At 33.8% G+C, this 20,999-nt stretch overlaps 1 protein-coding gene across 5 annotated transcripts; it reads right to left on the bottom strand.

The window, feature by feature from the left end:
- Nucleotides 1–12,666: 12,666 nt before the first annotated feature.
- LOC129284770 (protein STRUBBELIG-RECEPTOR FAMILY 3-like) lies at nt 12,667–20,786 on the bottom strand. 5 transcript variants are annotated; one of them, XM_054920236.1, is made up of 18 exons: nt 20,563–20,781; nt 20,189–20,379; nt 19,764–19,893; nt 19,522–19,590; nt 18,355–18,420; nt 18,154–18,225; nt 17,977–18,048; nt 17,825–17,896; nt 17,658–17,723; nt 17,463–17,528; nt 16,897–17,243; nt 16,441–16,790; nt 15,568–15,833; nt 15,150–15,288; nt 13,944–14,080; nt 13,665–13,821; nt 13,206–13,267; nt 12,667–13,045 (listed from the first exon to the last, which is right to left on the bottom strand). In XM_054920236.1, exons 2-17 carry the CDS (start codon nt 20,271–20,273, stop codon nt 13,223–13,225), a joined length of 2,139 nt encoding a protein of 712 aa, XP_054776211.1. In that variant the 5' UTR covers nt 20,274–20,379; nt 20,563–20,781; the 3' UTR covers nt 12,667–13,045; nt 13,206–13,222. The 5 variants fall into 5 exon arrangements, with proteins under 5 accessions (XP_054776211.1, XP_054776208.1, XP_054776210.1 ...); XM_054920233.1 differs by lacking the exon at nt 13,206–13,267 and having other exon boundaries at nt 20,563–20,779; XM_054920235.1 differs by lacking the exon at nt 13,206–13,267 and having other exon boundaries at nt 19,764–19,887; nt 20,563–20,779.
- Nucleotides 20,787–20,999: the final 213 nt, after the last annotated feature.

Raw genomic sequence — 20,999 nt, 5'->3', positions numbered from 1 at the left:
TTTTCAGATTCATCTCATACATTACTTACACACCCACATACATATTCTTTCACAATATTGCTACTCTATCAATTCATAAATCACAATGCGCATAGTTATACAAAATACTTGTAAATAATTTTGCAAACAAACAAGTAAAACCACTCTAGTTACCTTTTACCCTTACTACTAAGACTTACCAATTGTATTGAATTCCTGAGAGTGTAGATTCCCACGAGTAACGTCATAGGTGTTCAATCTATACAATACAATATCCCTCAGTCAATTCTTAATACTCAACATAGCTATTGATTCGACTAAACTAAATCTCTTAATACACAAAACGGTTCATTTAACACCTTTCGAATCCATAAGTCCATTATCTTTAGTCATTAGCCCTATAGGCTATTCAGATGACCATATGATTGGAATTAGTCACTTACCCTCAAAATTAAACTAAAGCTAACCCTAATGCAATATAGGGCCAACCCTAGGTTATCTCCCAAGGTAAAATATCATATTGAAGTAAAACCTATGTCATTAGTTAGATTGTGAAATAAGCTTCATATGGGTGCTTGAATTACTTTAATTGGACATTGTATGTAGAAACGACACCTGTCAGAAGTTCAAATTAGTTGAGTTATTTTGACAGTGGAAACTAATACATGTGCCGTGACGTATGGTGCACATGCCATGACACATGGCACATGTTGGATAGGCTGGCACCCAAGAGGGGAATGAATTGGTGACACTAAATTTTTTTGATGAACTTAAGAGTAAGGAAGATAGATGAAAAATCTACACCATACAATCTCTTATTCCAATATTATTAACTCCATTAAAAATTAAATAATTGATTGAAATACCCAAAAACTCAAAATCTATCAAACAATTTTCTACTAGTAGAAAATTAAAACCTAATCAGGATAAATAATTAAGAAAAAAAATTTAAAACACTTACATAGTTTTGAAAAGCTTTAAATATCTTATCATAAAACATCACCTTCTAAACCAACTTTACCTCTCGCTAACGATCTCATGCTTTTTCGATATCTCTATTCACGCACAGCCACTACAGGAGACACCAGGAAGGGGTGCACATGGGGCAAGGCTGGGCTAAGCAAGCCCTAGCCTGATTCCCAGCTTGAAGGATGCACATGCTGTAAAATGCAGCCTATTGCCCAACCCTACAGGCAAAAAACCTTATTAGCTCAGGCTAGATTAGGTGACTAAGGCACCTTCTGACTGCCCTGCCGAACAGATAGCACCATGCCTATCATTCTAAGAAACATGTATAAAACTACTATAAATCAACAATAACAACCATGCCCAGCAATTCAAAATAACATCCATAAAGGCATAACAACCAAAACTTGATCCTCCATATACAAATAATTAGCATAACAAAATTTCATAACCACAAATTATTTATATAATTTTGTCCAAACTAAAATAGGATCAAAAATTAATGTTACCTCAATTATAAATGATTAATAAACTTTATTTCATCATTAGAAAGACCAAGCACAAATAAAATGCCTAAAATCTCCCTCTGTAGTCCTTCCTTCAGACCCTTAAAAAAAGGAAAAATATATATATCTCTCTCGAGAAGGGCCAAATGTGCAATTCAACATACCCTACCCATAGTCCGGCCCTACCCAAACATTAACCTTGCCAGAATATGCCCAAATTATGTCAGGCTACTTTTTTAAGGGCGAGGTTGGGTGAAATTTCATCAGGCTCAAGCAGGCATCTCGAGCAACTGGGCCGAATAAGCATCTCTAACACTAGGAAATGATTTGAAATGGAAAAGAGAAGGGGCCAATATGCCACTCAATTAGTGGGCCATTGCCCACATGTGGCCTTTTCCTTTTTTTTTTCAAACCACAATTTTTGTTAACAATTTATATACACATATATATTGTAACTAATATTTTTAGGACTCTCTTAACATCACGAAAATTTAGCTCTATTAATTTATTTTTCTCAAACATAATTTCTATAATATTTGTTTACAATTATATTTTTATGTGAAATAATTTACATATTTATTTTTTATCGTCACTTGAAATATAAAACCCCTCTTGAATAAAGTTCTTTGTTTAAATAATTAAATGGTAAATTTCAATTACCTAGAAATAATCCCATTAAAATCAAATCAATGCTAAGAAATATTTTCTACCTTTAATTATGTACTTATTCATAAAATAAAAACTTGATGCTATAAGAATACAATTAAAATCAATTTATTTTGATCATGATTTTCCTTTTTCTTGATTTTAATTTTAATTTCATAAAATCACAATTTTATGTGCCTCTCTCTATACCTTAAATAGCATAAATTTATTTACCTTAATTTTATGAATAAAAATTGGGATGTTACTTGGAGAGTCTTTCTACTCAATGCGTCTACCACTACATTAGCTTTTTTAGAATGATACTTCAATTCAAAATTATAATGTTTCAATAATTACATCCACCTCCTCTGCCTCATGTGTAATTGCTTTTGATCAAAAATATTTTAAACTCTAATGGTCACTAAAGACTTTGAATTGTGAGCCATAAAGATAATGAAAACAAATCTTCAGAGCAAAACCACTACTGCTAGCTCTAAGGTCAAGTAATTCTCTTCATATAGCCTCAATTGTCTGGAAGTGTATGCCACAATTCAATCATCCTATATCAAAATGCATCCCAAACCCATCAATGACACATTAATGTACATCACATATGGCATTTCCAGGTCAGGGATGGTCAAGACTAGCGTTAAAGTCAATTTCTTCTTAAGTTCCTGAAATGCTTCTTCACACTTATCAGTTTAGATGAATGGCTAGCCCTTCTTGGCTAATTTGTCAAGTAAGGAGGATATCTACAACAATCCCTGAATGAAACAACAATAATAACTAGCCATACCAACAAAGCTTCTTATTTCTATTATTGAGGTCGGCTACTCTCACTTTAACATAATATCAACTTTATGGTGATCCACGACCACCCTTTTTATAGATAGAAAATGTTCAAGGAATTTAACTTCCTTTAACTAGAATTCATACCTGCTCAACTTTGTATACAAAAGATTCCCTCTTAAAATCTTCAACATAATTTTCAAATGCTTCTTGTGTTCTTCTTCATCATGAGAGTAAATCAAGATATCATTAACAAATACCGTTAAAAACTAGTTTAGATATGGTCAAAAGATATAATTCATATAATCCATGAACATCATTAGGGAATTAGTTAGCCCGAAAGGTATTACCAGAAATTCATAATAGTCATACTTTGTTTAGAACGCAGTCTTCAAAACATCTTCTACTCTTACTTTCAATTGATGATAGCTAGATCTCAAATCAATCTTTCAGAACACCAAAGCTCTAACCAATTGGTCTAGTATATTATCAATTCTGAGTAGGGAAATCTTGTTATAACATCCTCAAATTTTAAACCTGATTGATTAAGTTTGAAGTAGATTGATTAAGTGTATTAGTGAAGTGTGTGGCTAGAGAAGTCTAACGAGTGTGTTTAGTTGTAATTCCAACCCTAAACATGGGTCTAAAGTGAAGTCGAGTCACCCGAACACGAAAGAAGAATTAAATCTAAAAGGGAAAGCCCTATACCGTGCGTCGCAGCTTATGGATTAGGCCGTCACAGCTTATGGATTAGGCCATCACAGCATATGTATGCTGATACACCTGGGAAGATGCTCTTTGTGCCATGCGCCATGATGAATTGTGTAATGCCCTCACTAACATTACCATACACTCTACTACAAAATTTCTAATTACTTTAGATATTTAAGTTGAAATTGTTGAAAACATTGGGATCCAAATAAAAGATTTTCAGAAATCTTTATATAATTTACACAAGTATAAATCTTATTATATACAGCGGAAGCAATAAAGCATTGTGCATCAAAGATCTAGAAAAAATGTGCATCAATGAAAAATAAAGTAAAAATTAGCATCGTGCACAGTGGCTTATGCCACATGCGCCACGGCATATGGCATAGAGGCCACAGTCACTTACTCTGTGCCGTGTGCCATGGCATGTGAGTACATGCACTGCGGTGCACACACCTGAATTTGCTGTCAAATGGTAGTTTTTGATACAAAATTCAAATGTGTGTCATTTCCACATACAAAGTCCGATTGATATCTAACTAATGACACTAGTTTCATCCCAATCTAATATTTCTATCAAAAATTAGACACTAAAGTGCACTTTGACCATTTTTTGTCAAATTTTAGTCACTTAAGTGTCTCAATTCAAAACCAATTGTCATTAGCCTCTTTTTGGGCCTTAACCATTTCAAATGGACAAAACACACTTAATTGACCATACACATGTACAATATAACACATATACACAAATTTGGCCTGTAAATCGCCCATTTCTCCCTTTGAGCCAAATTCACATTTCATTTCTTTAATCTCATATATGGCCAAAACACTACAAATAATCTCTACCTATCTCATATTCACATATAATTACATCCATCCACTAGCCCAACTAGTCATTTCATCTTTCACACATGCACAAGGGCTAAGGAGTTCAAAATCACAAAACATACCATAATCATATCTTATGCACATGTACAAATCCTATGGAAATTTATACATATATAAGACTAATATCAATCAAACTCATTACACTATATCTTACAAAAATTTAGGCAAGATGTAACATCCTGATTTTTATATAATAAAGAAATTGTGAAATTTAGGTTTTGAGGAAAAAAATGATAATAATAGGAATTTATATTATTTGAGATTATTTAGAAATAATATTATGGTTGGGTATTTAATTATGAATTTAAAAATTTAAATTTAAAACTACATAAGCAATATTTAGTTAAGATATAATACATAAATAATTTTTTTATGTGTGTTAAAAAAAAGAAAGAGAAGGTAGAAGGAATAAAAAAAAAGGGGGTGGAAGGTTGTTGTTTCTAAGTCCCACATTGGTTAGATGAGGGAAGAGAAGAGGTGCCTTCATGTATAAAAAAGAGGGGGTGTGTGCATTAGGAAGCATGAGAGGCTAAGATACAATTTAGAGAAAATTGCAACTTATGGCCCAAAGGTTTGAATAATTAAATTCAGACCTATAGTTTTTTTTAATATAATTTTGAGACTCACAATCCCATTTTTATATTATTTTTTTCTCTTCCTCTCACGTTGCTCGGCGTTTTCTCGCAAGGGGGGATTATTTTTTTTTTCTTCAGGTATGTTCTAACTTTCCTGTTTAGATTAGCATTTAAAAATTTATTTAATTACAAAATTAATTTTATAGTTATTTTCTAAATAATATTAGCTTTCTAGTTATATGATTATTTTGTAGGATAGAGTAAATATTTTGATTAGGATTTTTCTATAGGATAATTAATCTGATGATATGATGGATTAAAAATATAGGTTAAAACTCTTAGGGATATAATAAATATTATAGAATATTTTCTTGAGGTTGAAACTCATGTTTAAGAATTTTTGAGTTAAAATCTAGATCTATATGGTTGAATTTATGTGCAATTTGAGATGTAGGGATAAACCTATGATTATTAAATATTTATTTAAATATGAATAGGTATTTTTGAGGTTATAGAAAGGTGATTTGAGGCTTCAAGATAATTTTAAAATTTTTAATTTATTTTTGGACGAATTTTTAGAATATAGAAGGATGAAATTGTGATACTAGAAGTGATTTGAGGATAAAAAAAATAGTTTATTAGGGTATGAGAATTTTAGAAAAGAATTTGAGAAGTTAAATGAGGCATAAATCTTAAATTAGTGTTAATATGGATTATAGATATAAGACTTTCTAACTATTTAAATTAGAGTTATTTATTTTAATGTAAAATTAATATATAGTATTGTGAAATAATTATGTAGATTATATTGATAAAGATAGTGGTGAAAAAGGAGTTGTGAAGGGGAACTTGTTATTCAAGACACAAGGTAACCATTATTAATGTGTTGTGATGGGTGTGTTTGTGAATGGTTATGTGTTGTTTTGTTGTTTGGAAAAATTATGAATTATTGAAAATAAATACTGTTATATACTTCTGTGAAATCATTGCCAAGTGGGTTAAAAATTTATTTTTGTTTATCATGATGAGATATTATTGTTCGGATATATTTCTGTTTGGATATTTGAATGATGCATGACTGGTCAGGGTATTTTAATGTATGGTGTTAATGGGAATTTCTGTTCGGTTAATTATTACCACGTGGTAAGCCCTTATTGGACCCAATGAGTGGCGTGTCGCTTGGTCCAACTCACCTTTGGCCGGGTGATTTGGCGTCCGAGCATGGTGAAAGGAGGATATAAGGTGCAGTCATGCAATTAAATACTTGTTCGGTTTGTTTGAAAATATTGTTCGGTTAAATGTTTTGTGTGCCCACTTAGCAATCGCATGATTAGTTACATCCGCATGCATCATTACATATTAATTTTTGGTTACTGGGACTTTTAAGTCTCATTCCCTGTGGTTAATATTTTTACAGGAGTGAGTCCGGCTGAGAAAGCACCAGAGGTGTAATTATGGTGTATGAGACACCATCTTTTACGTTGCCTCTTATTTTGGATTATACAATGTATCTTGTGCCAACTTAGGACATATCTTCTTTGTGGAGCATGTAAACTCTAATCCTTTTTATTAAATGCATTTATATGTTCAAGAGGATTATGTCTGTCCCTTTTAATTTATGACCTGATTTGAATAATATGCTATGAGGATCATGTCTGTCCCTCATGGTTCTAATTACTTTTTGAGATATTTTAAAACCTGTGGTATATTGTCTTGGATGTATCATGGTAGAAATTTTTCTACCATGATAAGGGTTCAATGAAAAAAAAAGTAAAAAAAAAAGATTTGCTGAATTAATAACTTGCGAAAAATCGGTCTGTAAATTTGAGGGTGTTACACAAGAGATGTCAACTCAGCCTACCTTTCCCTTTAACCCACTAGTACCAAAACCTGAAAAATGTAAATAACCACGGGTGAGATAAAAATCTCAATAACCAAATATAGCTCATTAAATATCTATTACCACAAATAACCATGCCAAAGTAAATGAAATCATCATATAGCACATATATACATAGTATATTACAACTAAATTATCACTTTCGCATATAAATCACATTTCAAATACTTTTACACCTTAGCATGATCAACTATCCACCGATTCTCCAAAGCTCCCTGACATGAAACCATAGGCTCTTTTAGATCAATCACTTGTTGACCCGAGCTCACTTTCGGTGGTAGAAACACCCGGCCAAAGGTAATCTATCCTATTTACAGACTATGGTTTTCCCTCTTTACATACTTGTGATAGAGGTGTCGTTGACTCCTAACCGTATCCTGACGGGCACTAGGGAGTTGCCAGACTGCTTGGATGTCCCATGGTAACAGTCCCATAATATGCTATACCAAATTACCCATGGTAATAGCCCGTATAATGCTGCACCGGATGTCCCATGGTACCAGCCCAACCATATAAATTTTTACACTCACGTATCTCCACACACACACAACCCCACACATCCTGGGTAAACTCTCACCCCCTATGATTATGCTCTTTCACAACTTTCACTACTTATACACCTTTCCATAACTTATATATATCCATTGAAATCAATAACTTTTCAAATTTATTTCACAATACAAAATTCATGCTAAAACCATTTCAATAATAATTGTGTATAAAACTCATAAACTTACAATTTATCATTTGATATTCACTTCTACATAGTTATAATAGTTAATAAATATAATAAACTATATAGTTACTTTAACCCTTCTATTCGATAGAAAGGGTTACCCGTGTAACTTCAACCCTATTCAAGCTCCTTTTTCATAATTTTTACATCATACACTATAATCTACATAGAATTGGCATTCAGAGTCAATTTCTCTATTGACCAAAAGTGCCAATTATTGCATTTAAACACTCAATCGTTATCAAATCCACATTTCACACTCAATTATGCACATTACTACTAATCACCCCTCATTTCAAGCTTTAACATTTTATAGCAATTTTATCTCACTACTCTCTCTTTAGATTAGGGCAATTCTTGCCTAAAGCTTCAAAACTTTATCGTTTCGACTACAATCAGTCACAAAGCAGTAGTTTAATTTCAAAGAAATTTTTTATTACTATTAGGTAAGAAATTAACTTCTAAAAACTCCTAAACTCACTTTCTTATTAGTTAAAACTAAGAGAAAATAGGGTAGATTCGAAGATTAAGGCAGTACGTGACTTACTCGATAAGTAACGAGTCGGAGACACTATCCTTGCTCCTAATTTAGCTTGCCCTAGCAAATCCTTTTCTCTTCTCTACACTAGACCTATCCTCCCACATTTCTCCCTTCTGTTTTTCGAGCTGGACACGTCCTATTAATCTGATTTTTGCTCCATACGCCGTGGTGCATCTATCACCTGCCACGGCACATGGCACAGTGAGGGAAATCCTTACTATGCTCACACGCTCTGCTTTGAGACTCTACTCTTCTACTCACATTTGTTCATATAACATCCTAATGAGTCAATATAACACTTCACCACTCAAAACCCTAAACCCACATTAAATCACTAATTCATCCCTAATTAGTCATTAACACAAGATTAGAAATTCAAGATGTTACAAATTGTGCATCCGTTGAGGCACATTGCCACTTTTCTGTAGAATAAGGTCATGAAAATGCAGCAAAAAAAGAGAAAGAAATAAAGGAGAAGTGAAGGAGAGACTATAATGCTTTGTTAGTTTTTGAGGAAGTCAACCATTGGGAGTACATTGGAGTTAAAAAACAATTGGGTAAGGTTTATAAGCTTAAATCTTCCTCCCTTCTTCCATTTTCTTGATGTTGGGAGTTAGAGTTTAGTTGAAAGTGATGATTTTCAATTCATATAGGCTATGAGTCCAAACCCATTGACTTTAATAGAGATAATGAAAGTAGATTAAGCTAATAAAACCTAGTATTTATGGTTGTATAAGGATTGATGGTTCATTAAATATGAAAATTTCACCATAAATATGAAGCTTGGGAACAATGTAGCTTCATTTATTGCTAGAAAAGAGTTCAATGAGGTTAATGTGTATTAGAGGAAGCTAACAAATCATATGGGTATTTCTATATGGGTAAAGAATGAATCTTGGGAGTGAAGAAGTGTTTGAGTTAATCGTGGAAATTAGCCCAAAAATGAATATTGATGAACTATGTTGAAAATGTTTGTAGAGTAATCATTTTTGGCACCATTCAAGCTTCTTAGAAGCTTTGAAAATGAGAATTTGAGGGGTGAAACCTTTGACCTCTTAAAGTTTGAGATAACTGGGAGAATTTTACCTTGTGCTTTTTTGTGTTAATTAGTCTATTGATTTGTATTTGATGAATTTAAATGTGTGAACTTGAATGAATTGCAAGTTTGGCATGAAATACTTGTGAAATCCACTAGGTTGAACTGTGCAAAGTTTTAAGGTCATGATATTTGCAAAATTCTATGAAACATTGTTAGTGGAGTTCTATGATTAATATTTCCTTGGAGTTCAATAATATGTGTGTTGATAGGGAGTTCAATGATTAATTGTTATGGGAGTTCAATGATTTTGTGTTTGGTAGAGTATAATGATTATGTGTCAATGAAGTTCTATAAGTATATGTGTTTATTTAGAGTTCAATGATCGTGAAAATGTGAAGTTCCAATGATTATGAAAATGTGGAGTTTAATGAGTGTAATTGTGGAGTTAAATGATTGATTGCCATGTAGTGTATCATAACCACATGTAAAATGAGTTTAATGATGACATTGTGCATGCCCGTACAATGAAAACTTTCATGCTATGAATTAATGCATAAATATGCATTGCATGATCATGAGAGCCACAGGAGTTCATCGAGAAAGAGGAGTAGAGAATTAAATTCATATGGTAAGGCTCCCATCTAAGTTGATGGCTTGCCTAGATTGTTTACATATATTGTCCTACTTGTTTAATGATAGACTGTCTCACTAGTTCAATGGGGGACTCGAACCTAGCTAGTTATCCACTCATTTAACAAGGAAATTAGACTAAGGAAAATGACACCCTATAGTGTGAGAAAATAAGGGAAACTGTGACCCACAAGTAAGAAGAAAAAACCTTAGTCGAGTAAACCCTCACACGTGTTTAGGTAGGAAAGTCTCAAAATTATGGACTATCCCAATGTGTTACAGCCCACAATTTCATGTCAGAGGAATAAGGAGGATATAAGAGAGATATGATCATACATATCATAAAATAGGGCACACGGTTGTTATATTGTGACCTTAGTGAATTAAAGCATGTGAAAGCCTTGCTCTTTATGAAATTGCATCAATTAGATTAATTTGAACATGTGCTATTATATCTCAGAATATGGATTTATGCTCTTGAGTAAAGTATATAACTTGAAAATTTGTTTGTAACTTGCCACTTGTATTTAAATTAATTAACATGCATTAGTATGAGTTAGTTGAACCTTAGTTACTGAGTGGTTGTTCTCACCCTACTATCTTCAATATTACAGAAATAGCTTAAGAGGATCAAATAGAGGAAAATAGCTAGAGGCTTAGGATCTGACATCCTAGTAGTAGGCCTCTTTTACTTTTTAAATATGTATATGTACATGATAATTGATATTGCCAACTAGGGTTAATTCATTTTGGATCTGACTTGCATTATGTGTAGCGAGTTGTGTAGTGTGTTTTGGACCCTAGTGTGCATGTATGTGTTTCATGATGTTTATAGCAAGGCTGAAATACTAGGACAAGTATGAATAGAGTTTAACTTGTGACTTTTATGGATTATTTATTGAAATGTGAGTTTTGGGCTCCCATTTTTGTTTTTGAAAGTAAGGGGTTGAGCATTGAAAATATAATTTATAAGTGTTATATATGAGGTGGTGCGTGGCACAGTTTCATTTTAGACTTTTTCATGTGGTCTGGGTGATGTCTATGGTTTATAGCTTTTGGTAATGTGATTGAACACTTAGTTTTGTGAAAAATTGATGAAAGAGTACAAGTTATGAAATAAGTGTCCAATTTTTGAATGAGTAATAATTTGAGAGTGAAACAAAAACCATTAATTAGAGCTTAAAAAGGCTTTTTATAGACACCTAGTTCACGTCAATCGGAGTCGAATGGAGAAATGAAGCGCGTCGAAAATTGTCCCAAAAGCTGTCAATTTGATAGTAGCATTGTGTTGTCACAGAACGTGCAATAGGCCATGGCGCATTGTTCAATGAGCCGCAATGCATGGCATAGAGATTCATGAGCCGCGACATGAGTTCCATAAGCCGCAGCACATACCTCTGAAACTGTAAAATTCCACTGTTTCTCACTTTTAAGCAAATGCACTGATCCTTTTAAATGATCCCGTGCTTCTACATATCATTTAAACTCTGATTTGTCATTTGGAAAACCTTTGTCGATGGATTAAATTCTGAAAACTTGAGATCCCATCTTTACAACATATTTGTGAACTTGGTAAATGTGTTTTACCTTAAGCCAATCTCTTAATTATGGAGATTTGGAGTTAACCATGATTTGTGAGGGAGGATATTACACTTGTTTTTTGCAATTGCCTTGTTGAGTTGTCGATGATTGATACGTAATCTCAAATTATCATCTTCGATGAAGAAAGTCCTTCTCAAGCAACTCCTCAATTTGTTTCTTGAGGTCTGTCAACTCAGATGGCGACATTTGATACAGAGCATTAATGATAGGCTAAATTCACATGCAAGCTAGTTGGACTTCTACCTCCAAATGATTTGTGTATAAATGAAACTAATTTTTTTATTTAACATTTTTTAGTCAAAAGAAAAATGAATTAGGAAAAATGACAATTAAGGATCCCATAAGAACATTAATTACAATTACAAATCCTGAATTATCAAAATTTCAATAATAGACCATGGTCTTTACTTACAATTAAAAAGAAAATGCAATAAATCAATTGTAAAATCAACAAAATACACTTAAAATTATTTATAACATAAATTGAGAATTTATAAATCAATTTTAAGTCTCAATTTTTGCTATTAATATACAAATAAACCACTTAAAAATTCAATAAAACACATTTAAAATTATTTATAATGTTAATTAAGAATCTATGAGTCAACTATAATTGCAATCCAATCATTTTGTAATTTTTGCTATTAATATATAAATAAATTGCTTGAGAAAGCTACAAAATATAATTAAAATTATTTATAATATCAATTGAAAAATTACGAGAGTCAATTGTAAATCACAAGTTAATCACTTATAATTTTTTAATTATTAATATATAAATAAATTACTTAAAAAATTAACAAAAAATATTTAAAAATTTTTATAACATTAGTTTGGAATTCACAAAAGTCAATTATAAATTCAAAACCAATCAACAAAAGATACTTTATTGTAAGTAAGTTTCATATTCTATTATTGAGATTTTAATAATCTAAAGTTTGTAATTATAATTAATATTTCTATGAGGCTTCTAATTATCATTTTCCCAATAAATTTTGAACTCAAGGGTCGTTCTAGTTAAATTTGTCCAATATTTGGCCACAAAATTTTTATGCAATATGCATCTCGGCCTTGTGGCATATTAATCATCGCTTATACATCTGAAAATGTGAAACTCCCGCTCGCGCGACTTGAAAGAGAGTGGTTGAATATGCCCTCATGATATGAAATGACAAAACAATGCATTGTAGTGACAGTGACCACTAACTAGAAGTCCTTGAGATCATGAAAAAAAAAAAAAAAAAAAAAAAAAATTACAGACAAAGTTGGGAACCCAAGCATGTCCTCAGTTAATTGCCCATCGAGGGTTCATCATCTCATTGAATTCATAACTAAACGTCCTTATAGATCATCTTACTTGCTGCGTTCATATCCTAACATACATTAACAAGCAAAACTCCCGAACAAAAAGTAGGGAACAAAAGTAATCTTCAGTTCATTTAGCTGTGAGGGTTCATCATCTCATACATGTCTCTCTAGATCATTCGTAAGAGATCCTGCACAACTTCCGCCATTGCTGGTCGGAACTCTGGTTCATGCTGTGGGATAGAGAATTTAAAAAGGTTTTAGACTGTAGGAAAGCAAAGTAAATTATATGCAATAAAGCCTTGCAATTTTTTCCTTGTAATTTTTTTTGGGAAAAAAAAAATCTTTCTTCTTATTCCCCTAGCCAAAAGGGGAAAAAAGGTAGGAACATACATGCCAACATCCATCTCTCATATGAACTGACTGGAAAACATGGCAGAGCAACAAAACTTAGCCTAGCAACAGAGCATATATTCCTTCAAGTCAGATGCAGATTTTCAGCAAATTTAAGCAACAATAACTGGTCTTGATGGTAATCATAAGTTGAATAAACTCAAACTACATGTAAAGAGAAAATTGTATTAGATCATACATTTGACAATAACAAAACGAACATGCATCACCAGACCAAGCAATTGTTAAGTGTTTTGGCACCCAAGTATGAAGTGGAATTGGATCTTTCATTCAAGACAAAACGGATTTGGAGACTATAAAAAAAGATAATGCTTCTCCAACAGATCGTTCAATGAAGAGGAGATTTGTATGAAACCGAATTAGACAACATATAATGCCCACACCAACTTTCTCTATTCCTTTTCCTGAATGGAAGAAAAGCGTGAGGTGGAAAATTACCTGCAGACATGAAGAGATGATGTCTGCAAAACGTGACAAGGACTTCATAGAATAAGCTCCATTTAAGGAGGGGTCAACCATCTTTGTTAAAGCATCAATGTCATGCAGTTGAGGAACTGCCCATCTGACCAGAAATTGCTCACCATGAGGTCGTGACCTAAATCAAAATGCATGACGCGTTACTCGAGTCCAGTATCCCCACAAAGTCAAGCTTCTGTGTAGCTGGTTTTATTTCTGTATAACATACACAGGACAGGCACATATTAACTGACCACTAACCTGTCACAGGATTTTCGCCCAGTGAGGAGTTCAAGCATTACAACTCCAAAACTAAAGACATCACTCTGCTTTGTATAACTTCCTGATTCAAGTTCTGGCGCACCATAGCCATACGCTGTGAGGAGGCGTCCTGACAACTGAGGGTAGTAGTTGCACCATTGTTAGCCAGAAATTTAACAGTAGTGGAAAAGCCAGCATATTATGTCTTTTCAGTTACAAATAACAGTAGAAGGAAGCTTTTGCAAACAATATTTGGAAGCTTATTCTTAATAATCATTATCCCGGTAATGCATAAAGAGTGTTATATTAAGGCCAAAGGTTTTTCTATGGCATTATTATTAACCAGCGTCTAGAAAAAGCAATTTTTAATAACCAGAAAACAAAAGAAAAAGTTTTAGGATAAAATGCTGTGGACTTAATTCTTTGAGCACATCAGAGAGCATACATATACGCATAAAAGGATAAATAAAAAATAGCCACACTGTCGTCATGCCTGTTTGAGCTTTATTTCCTGTGGTTGAACATGTATTACTTTTCTTTGTCTTCATGTGGTTTTTGCTGTTAAAAGGACTGCCATCAGGAGCAATTTTCTTATAGTGCTAAATGCATAAATCCATGATGAAGTTCAAATGGGGGAAACACAAAGGGGCAAAGTGAAAAACTGGAGGCTATTGTGCTATCAATGTTTCATTCAATTAAAAATCCAATAGGGAATAGTTAAAGGTGGTAATCTAAAAAATACGCAATCCACAAGGACAAAAAGTGGAACATTACTAAGCATATGGGAACAGGTAGATAACAACCAAAAAACAGGGAGGGTATTTGATACACACCCTCAAAAAGAAGATTCATTGGCATAATAATGCATTTGCTGTAAGGTAGAATCAATATTAAAAAAAAAAAAAACACTGCACAGCAGTCATTGTGACTAATTGCATTGAAGCGAGGATACAGAATTTCTCAACTAATGCTTATCGAAAAAGAATTTCTTAACTCCTTTATGCACAGCAGTCATTTCACAGCTAGACAGAGAAAAAATTGATCCCATGATGTTGCACTTCCACGTCTATTCCATCGCATCCAAAAACTCCTCTAGTGCTCAACAACATTGAGAAGCATGCATTCACCATGCATTTAGTTCAAAAACCCAGACTATAAATGGTTTGAAAATTTACAATTTAAAGAAAAGGAAAGCTAAAGCCATACCTGACCAGCAGATCCAGAAGACAGTAAAGGACCGAATCCACAATCACAGACATGTGCTTCAAGCTCAGTATTCAAGAGAACATTAGCTGATTTAAAATTTTGATGCACAACAGGCGGCTGGAGGTTCTCATGCAGATACCTAATTCATGGAAAAAATGTTTATCAAATTCAAGGTTGTCAAGAAACTCATAAATGCCCCAGCCTAATGCTGAGTCTGAAACATAACCATGAAATATGGATTGAGAACCTAATTTTTATTGCAAAAAACACAGCTTTAGATTATGTCATTGTGCCTTGGTCACTAGTGAAAAAGACGCAAAGAATATGTTTCAAACTTCCAAGGTAAGAAGAGCTTTACATTATTCTAGTAACTACTAGAAATTGGCAAAACAACTCAAAAGTAGGTTGCTAAACTCACTCTAAAGCACTTGCAGCTCCAAGTGCCACACGAATGCGTGCATTCCATGACAGTTTAGCATGGAGTTCATTATCTTTATGCAATGCATCATGAAGAGTTCTGTTGCTGAAATAATCATATACAAGAAATTGTTGACCATTCTCAGCACAGTATCCCATAAGCTTCACAATGTTGGCATGTTGAATTTTGGAAATATTGCACACTAATTGAAGAAATTGTTCATGTCCTATAGAAGAAGTAGCATCCAGTTTCTTCACTGCCAGTTGCTGCAAACATCATTTGGAAGACATAGCGCTAGTTAAGAATGTGCAACTAGGAGGAAAATAATGTGTTATGTCAAGCAAGAAAGGAAAAATGCTCATTGAACAATGCTTGGAAAATCATAATCATAAAGCTTTCAATTTCTTAGACTGTGCAAATCAATATAATTAATATACAAGTGAGTATGAGAGGAGGGGAAGGGGCATAGGCCACCATTGATCATTAACCATGTGCCTATTCCTACATATTAAGAGCTACATGTCATATTTTGGCATACAACAACAACAACAACAACAAGCCTTTATCCCATATTTTGGCATACTAGCACAAAATTTTGTTTGTTGCTTTGGAGATTGAAAATAACACTGTTCAAATGTAACGAAGGGAAACTAGAAAAACATGAACAATATAAACGTGTCTCCTTACCAAAAGGTCCTCATACATACCACATGATGAAATAGCCAGAAGAAAAGCTGATCAATTACTAAGCAAAATGTTCAGGTACAAGGCCAGTTTTGGGAATGAATTAAAACAGTAAAACACCCAAATACCAGCAGATGAACTCAATTCAAACTAGAGCATCATTCAAAATATAAAATCAAAATTATTTACCTTTCCATCAGGGAGCTCAGCCTGATAAACGACACCAAGCGTGCCTTCACCAATATAATTTTCTTGGGAAAAACTATTTGCATACTGCTGAAGTGATGCAATAGTATAAACTTGCAAAAAACTTGTCATAACTTGTCTCTCAGTTACTTTGGTAGGTATGGCTCGTTTCATCAAGTCCTTTTCACCAAGATTGATTGGAAGAGGAGATGGTGGTGGCCGCAATGTTGCAAGTTTGGAACCTGCTGATACTTTGTTCACATGTATTTCCTGCTCATCCTGAACATTTAGAATCATATTTGTTCTTCTATTCTGTTCTCCGTATCCAAGTGATTTTATTGATTTCCCAGATGCTTCATGAGAAATTGCCACGAGAGTTTTGAGAAGTTAATTCACGGAAAACATAAATAAAATAAATAAATAAATAAGCCTCATCTAAGATTAAATAATTACATTTACCTTTCTCCAAAGAGTCAGTGTATTGATGTTTATGTAATGATATTGTGTCCACACCTACATCACTTTTTATACCATTTTTGTTTTCTGGTCTTCTCTTAAAGCACCACAACATAAATAGACAAACTCCTAGTGTAATAAATACCAAAAACCCAGCAATGGCAATCCAACTGACATTCTTAGATATAAAGGACTTCCTAGCACTTGCAGGCATTGGTGCATCCACGGTAAATGGACTATTTGCCACATTCCAAGGTGCTTGGATAGGTGATGGAGCCATAGCTACAGGAGCTGGGGCTGCAGCTGGAGGTGATGGCATGGCAGTAGTATTAAATGGATTTCCATCTTTTCTGCAAGGGGATGCTATTAGAACTAACTTGAAATCTGCAAATAATTACTATGCTGAGAAAACCTATCAAAGAAGAAACTTAATACTAAATCTATATTGTAATTATTGTTAGGATGATAAATTTTCTCATGCAACTTCTCACGTGATGCAAATAGGAATACTTGAACCAAAGTTTCATGAGAAGGAGGATGGGAGAAGAAAAGGCCAGGAAAAGGCTAACCTGAGATTTGGGATACTCAACAATTGTGGAGGAATTGGCCCAAAGAATAAATTGTTCTCTATATTCCTGCATAATCAAAATTGGTTCTTAACATATTCTTTGCTTTCTATAAATTATTAGGTATACATGTGTATGTAAATTTATATTTCTATTCACTAATGTCTGTAAATGGTATATGGGTTGTAAGAAATTTACAAATCCTGAAGAGGAAGGTCTTGCAAAACATTAAGAAACCCAGAAAGTTCATTGTTCTGCAAGTGTCTGCAAAATAATAATAATAATAATAATGAAAGAATAAATCCTCAATTCCTCATTAAAAAAGTTGGCAACTAGATTATAACATTGGCAAGAATTATACTCACAATGTTGAAAGTGATGACAAATTTCCCATTGAGGGCGGTAGCTGACCACTCAAGTTGTTAGCTGACAGGTCTCTGCAGTATCACATGACTTCTGTCAATGCAGAATAAAACAATGACAGAAATATTAAGGTGAATTAAAACCATTTTCTTACATGTTTATCAGGACAGTAAGCTGCTGAAACACATCAGGGATTTGTCCATCTAGAAGGTTGTTACTTAATGACCTAAAGGGAGCAAACGCCCATCAAAATGAAGGAATAATCTATTTTAATTCTGAATAATAACAAGCCAATATTGCATCATGAGAAGAAGATGACAAATTAACTCACAAATCTAACAGTTGTGTTAGAGAGGATAAGGCATCTGGAATACTTCCATTTAACTGATTCCCTGAAAGAGACCTAAAGGTAAAAAGGAATGAAAGTTTACTTTAGGACATTTGGACAAATGAATAGAAGAAAAGATTAAATCACTCAACACAATTAACCAAATGGCCAATATACAAATTTATAGAAGGTGATGATACATACAAGTTCCTCAATGTAGGGGGTAGCGTGGATGGAATAGGCCCTCCAATGTGGTTGTTGCTAAGATCTCTAACCAATTATGGAACATAAAGCCTCATGAGATTTTGTTAGAGCTTTGACAATTTCTATCAAAACAGACTGTAAAAAGGGATTTATAAAAGAACAGCCGTACAAGATTATGGAAGAAACAGTACTAACAAGAAGTTACTTCCAATTACAACACCCTAACTCAGACCACCAATATCATGTACACACATAATGAAGCTGATGAACCCATTGCTGTGGGGCCTGGGTTGCTATTGACATACTTCTGCTAAAGAATACTAAACTTCATAGATGTTACAAATGACACAAATATAGTGAAGTTATGGATTACAATTTCAGAAGACTAGCAAATAAGATGAACAAAAGGACTTAAATACTCACTACACAAATACACACTACAAGCACAACAATACAGAACTAGAACCTCAAGATTATATAACAGGTTAGCCAACTTTAGAGAGGTTGGTTCTCTCCACCAAGGACTGACCAAAATTCTTCCTGTTTTCCTTTTCAACTATTCTCCGTATATATCCCCATTCAACAACTCTTTAATTGCTCCACCCTACCCCTTCATCATTACTCCCTTCTTTGCATCTTCACCCATCTATCTTTTTGCATATAAACATTTGGGTTCTTCATTGTACCATTAACCCCACCTTTTTGGCCCTCAGTCACTTCCTTATATCTCTTGTGGCACATTTTGGCAGCAACAATGGATTGGAACCCATCAGATTCCCAATACATCCATTGCATAGTATGGACCCAAAACAAGTAAATATTTAAAACAGTCAACTTCAATATGCATCTCCATCACTATTATAATACTATCCAAACATGCAAAGTAAGTGGTCTCTTTTATGAGCTATAAATTCTAAACTGAAGGACTCCTCCAATCACCAAGGACTTAGAACTCACAGGAGCTTGACATGTGTGCTGGTTAGTATTTCAGAGGTAAGCAAGTAAGCCATAGGAAAAGGCATCTCAACTCAATCAAAATTATTTTTAGCTTGGATAATAATGAATTTACTTAGTCTGAAGACAATAGATCCTTCAATGTGGATTATGGAATTAATAAATTCATGCTGATGATGTGCATGTACCATTTTCTTGGAAATCAATACTTACATTTCAATGATGGAGGGAAAATTTAAGTTACTGCCCAGCTCTCCACCCAAATTCATGCCTCTGAGACTTCTGTTAATGGAAATGCAAGTATTAAGTCTAGGCCATTTGTAACACTCAATTCTATCAATCAAACAACTTAGAAACTCAAATGAAAGACTTTGTATTAAAAAAAAATTCTAAATAATAAAAAACCCAATACAAGATTAACCAACGAGTATTTAAGTGCGATGAGATATACGTACAATTGAGTTATGTTGGAGAAGACACAAGCCACGCCTTGCCACAGTTCTGCACATGGATCTCCCCCAGTAGTTTTCCAACCTTGAAGAGGCGGTAAGCCCAGAGCCGCATATAAGCTATTGATTGCTGCAACTATAACAGCAACACATCATTTAAAAAAAAAAAATTACCTTGATTAACTTCTGCGTTAATCAAAAGATCATGACTTGATGTTTAAGCAGGTGACATTTCTCATTAAGTTTATGCTCATTCACTAGTAAAAGTTCTAGAATGTCCAAGAAAGCATTGAAAACTTTACCGTCACCATGATAATCCTATCATAATTTTTTTTTTTAAAAAGAAGACTCTATAATAAATATAAATCAAAACAATTAGCAGCTTTAAAAATAAGACGAAAACGGGGGAAAAGAAGGAGCATGAACCATACCGTCAAGCAAGTCAGTATCTCCAGTACAAAAGATTCCTGTGAAAGCTATCATCACCATGACAAAGATTCGGACATGCAAGCCCATATTGGCATAAACCACCCTTTCAAGATAAATCGGCTTCCAACGGCAACCTTCTTTTCGGCTTCCAACGGCAACCTTCTTTTCCGCCTGTGGACGTCTTCTGATGATACTACAAAAAGCCTCTGAGCTGACGGTGAAGATATTCGAACTCAAATTTAAAATTGAACAAACAGAGCAACACACACTGACGGAACATTCACAAAACTCTGATTTCGAGAAACTAAGCAAACCCTTTGCAGAATGGAGCCGAATAGGCAAAGGAATGAACAGCAGGAAGGTGAAAATGGCTTGCCTGGAGCAAAAATGACACAGAAGGTGAAGAAGGAGAACGAAGGTCACAAGTGATTGTTGCGATGACGAAGATGCAGGAAGGAAGGTAACAATGAGCAAGTGAAAAGCCCTAGTGATGATTGTAGAGCTTCATCCAAAGCACGCAGAGTCGTAGAGCCTCAGGGGAAGCCGAGGGGTCATGCTTTAGCACTTTTCAAAAGTACGAGCCATCAAAAGTGTTGTATGAGTCAATAATAGCTTCATTTGACTGTTTTGGAGTGAGACAATCAGACAATAGAGTATTTAAAATAAATTCAATTTCTATAAATTAATATGCTTCATTTTAAATAATTCTGCAATTGTTCTTGCCAAGCTTGACTCAGTGGGAGTGTCTGTTACTGTTACTCTGTTCTTTGAAGGGATAAACATATGGATGTGTGGGTGTATTTGTAGTTTATC

The sequence above is a fragment of the Prosopis cineraria genome, unplaced genomic scaffold (assembly GCF_029017545.1).
Source record: "Prosopis cineraria cultivar Desert tree isolate PC_DT_omini unplaced genomic scaffold, ASM2901754v1 PC11, whole genome shotgun sequence".
Taxonomy (NCBI): Eukaryota; Viridiplantae; Streptophyta; class Magnoliopsida; order Fabales; family Fabaceae; genus Prosopis; species Prosopis cineraria.
The sequence above is the reverse complement of the archived record's forward strand: the minus strand, read 5'-3'. Positions and strand labels throughout refer to the sequence as shown.

Excerpts from the sequence above, each read along its gene's own strand:
- LOC129284770 (XM_054920233.1), bottom strand. The coding sequence starts at position 20,273 with ATGGGCTTGCATGTCCGAATCTTTGTCATGGTGATGATAGCTTTCACA. Across the intron at positions 17,244-17,462 it reads TTGAGTATCCCAAATCTCAG|AAAAGATGGAAATCCATTTA; the intron begins GTTAGCCTTTTC and ends ATCCCCTTGCAG. Across the intron at positions 15,834-16,440 it reads CTGAGCTCCCTGATGGAAAG|CAACTGGCAGTGAAGAAACT; the intron begins GTAAATAATTTT and ends TGATGTTTGCAG.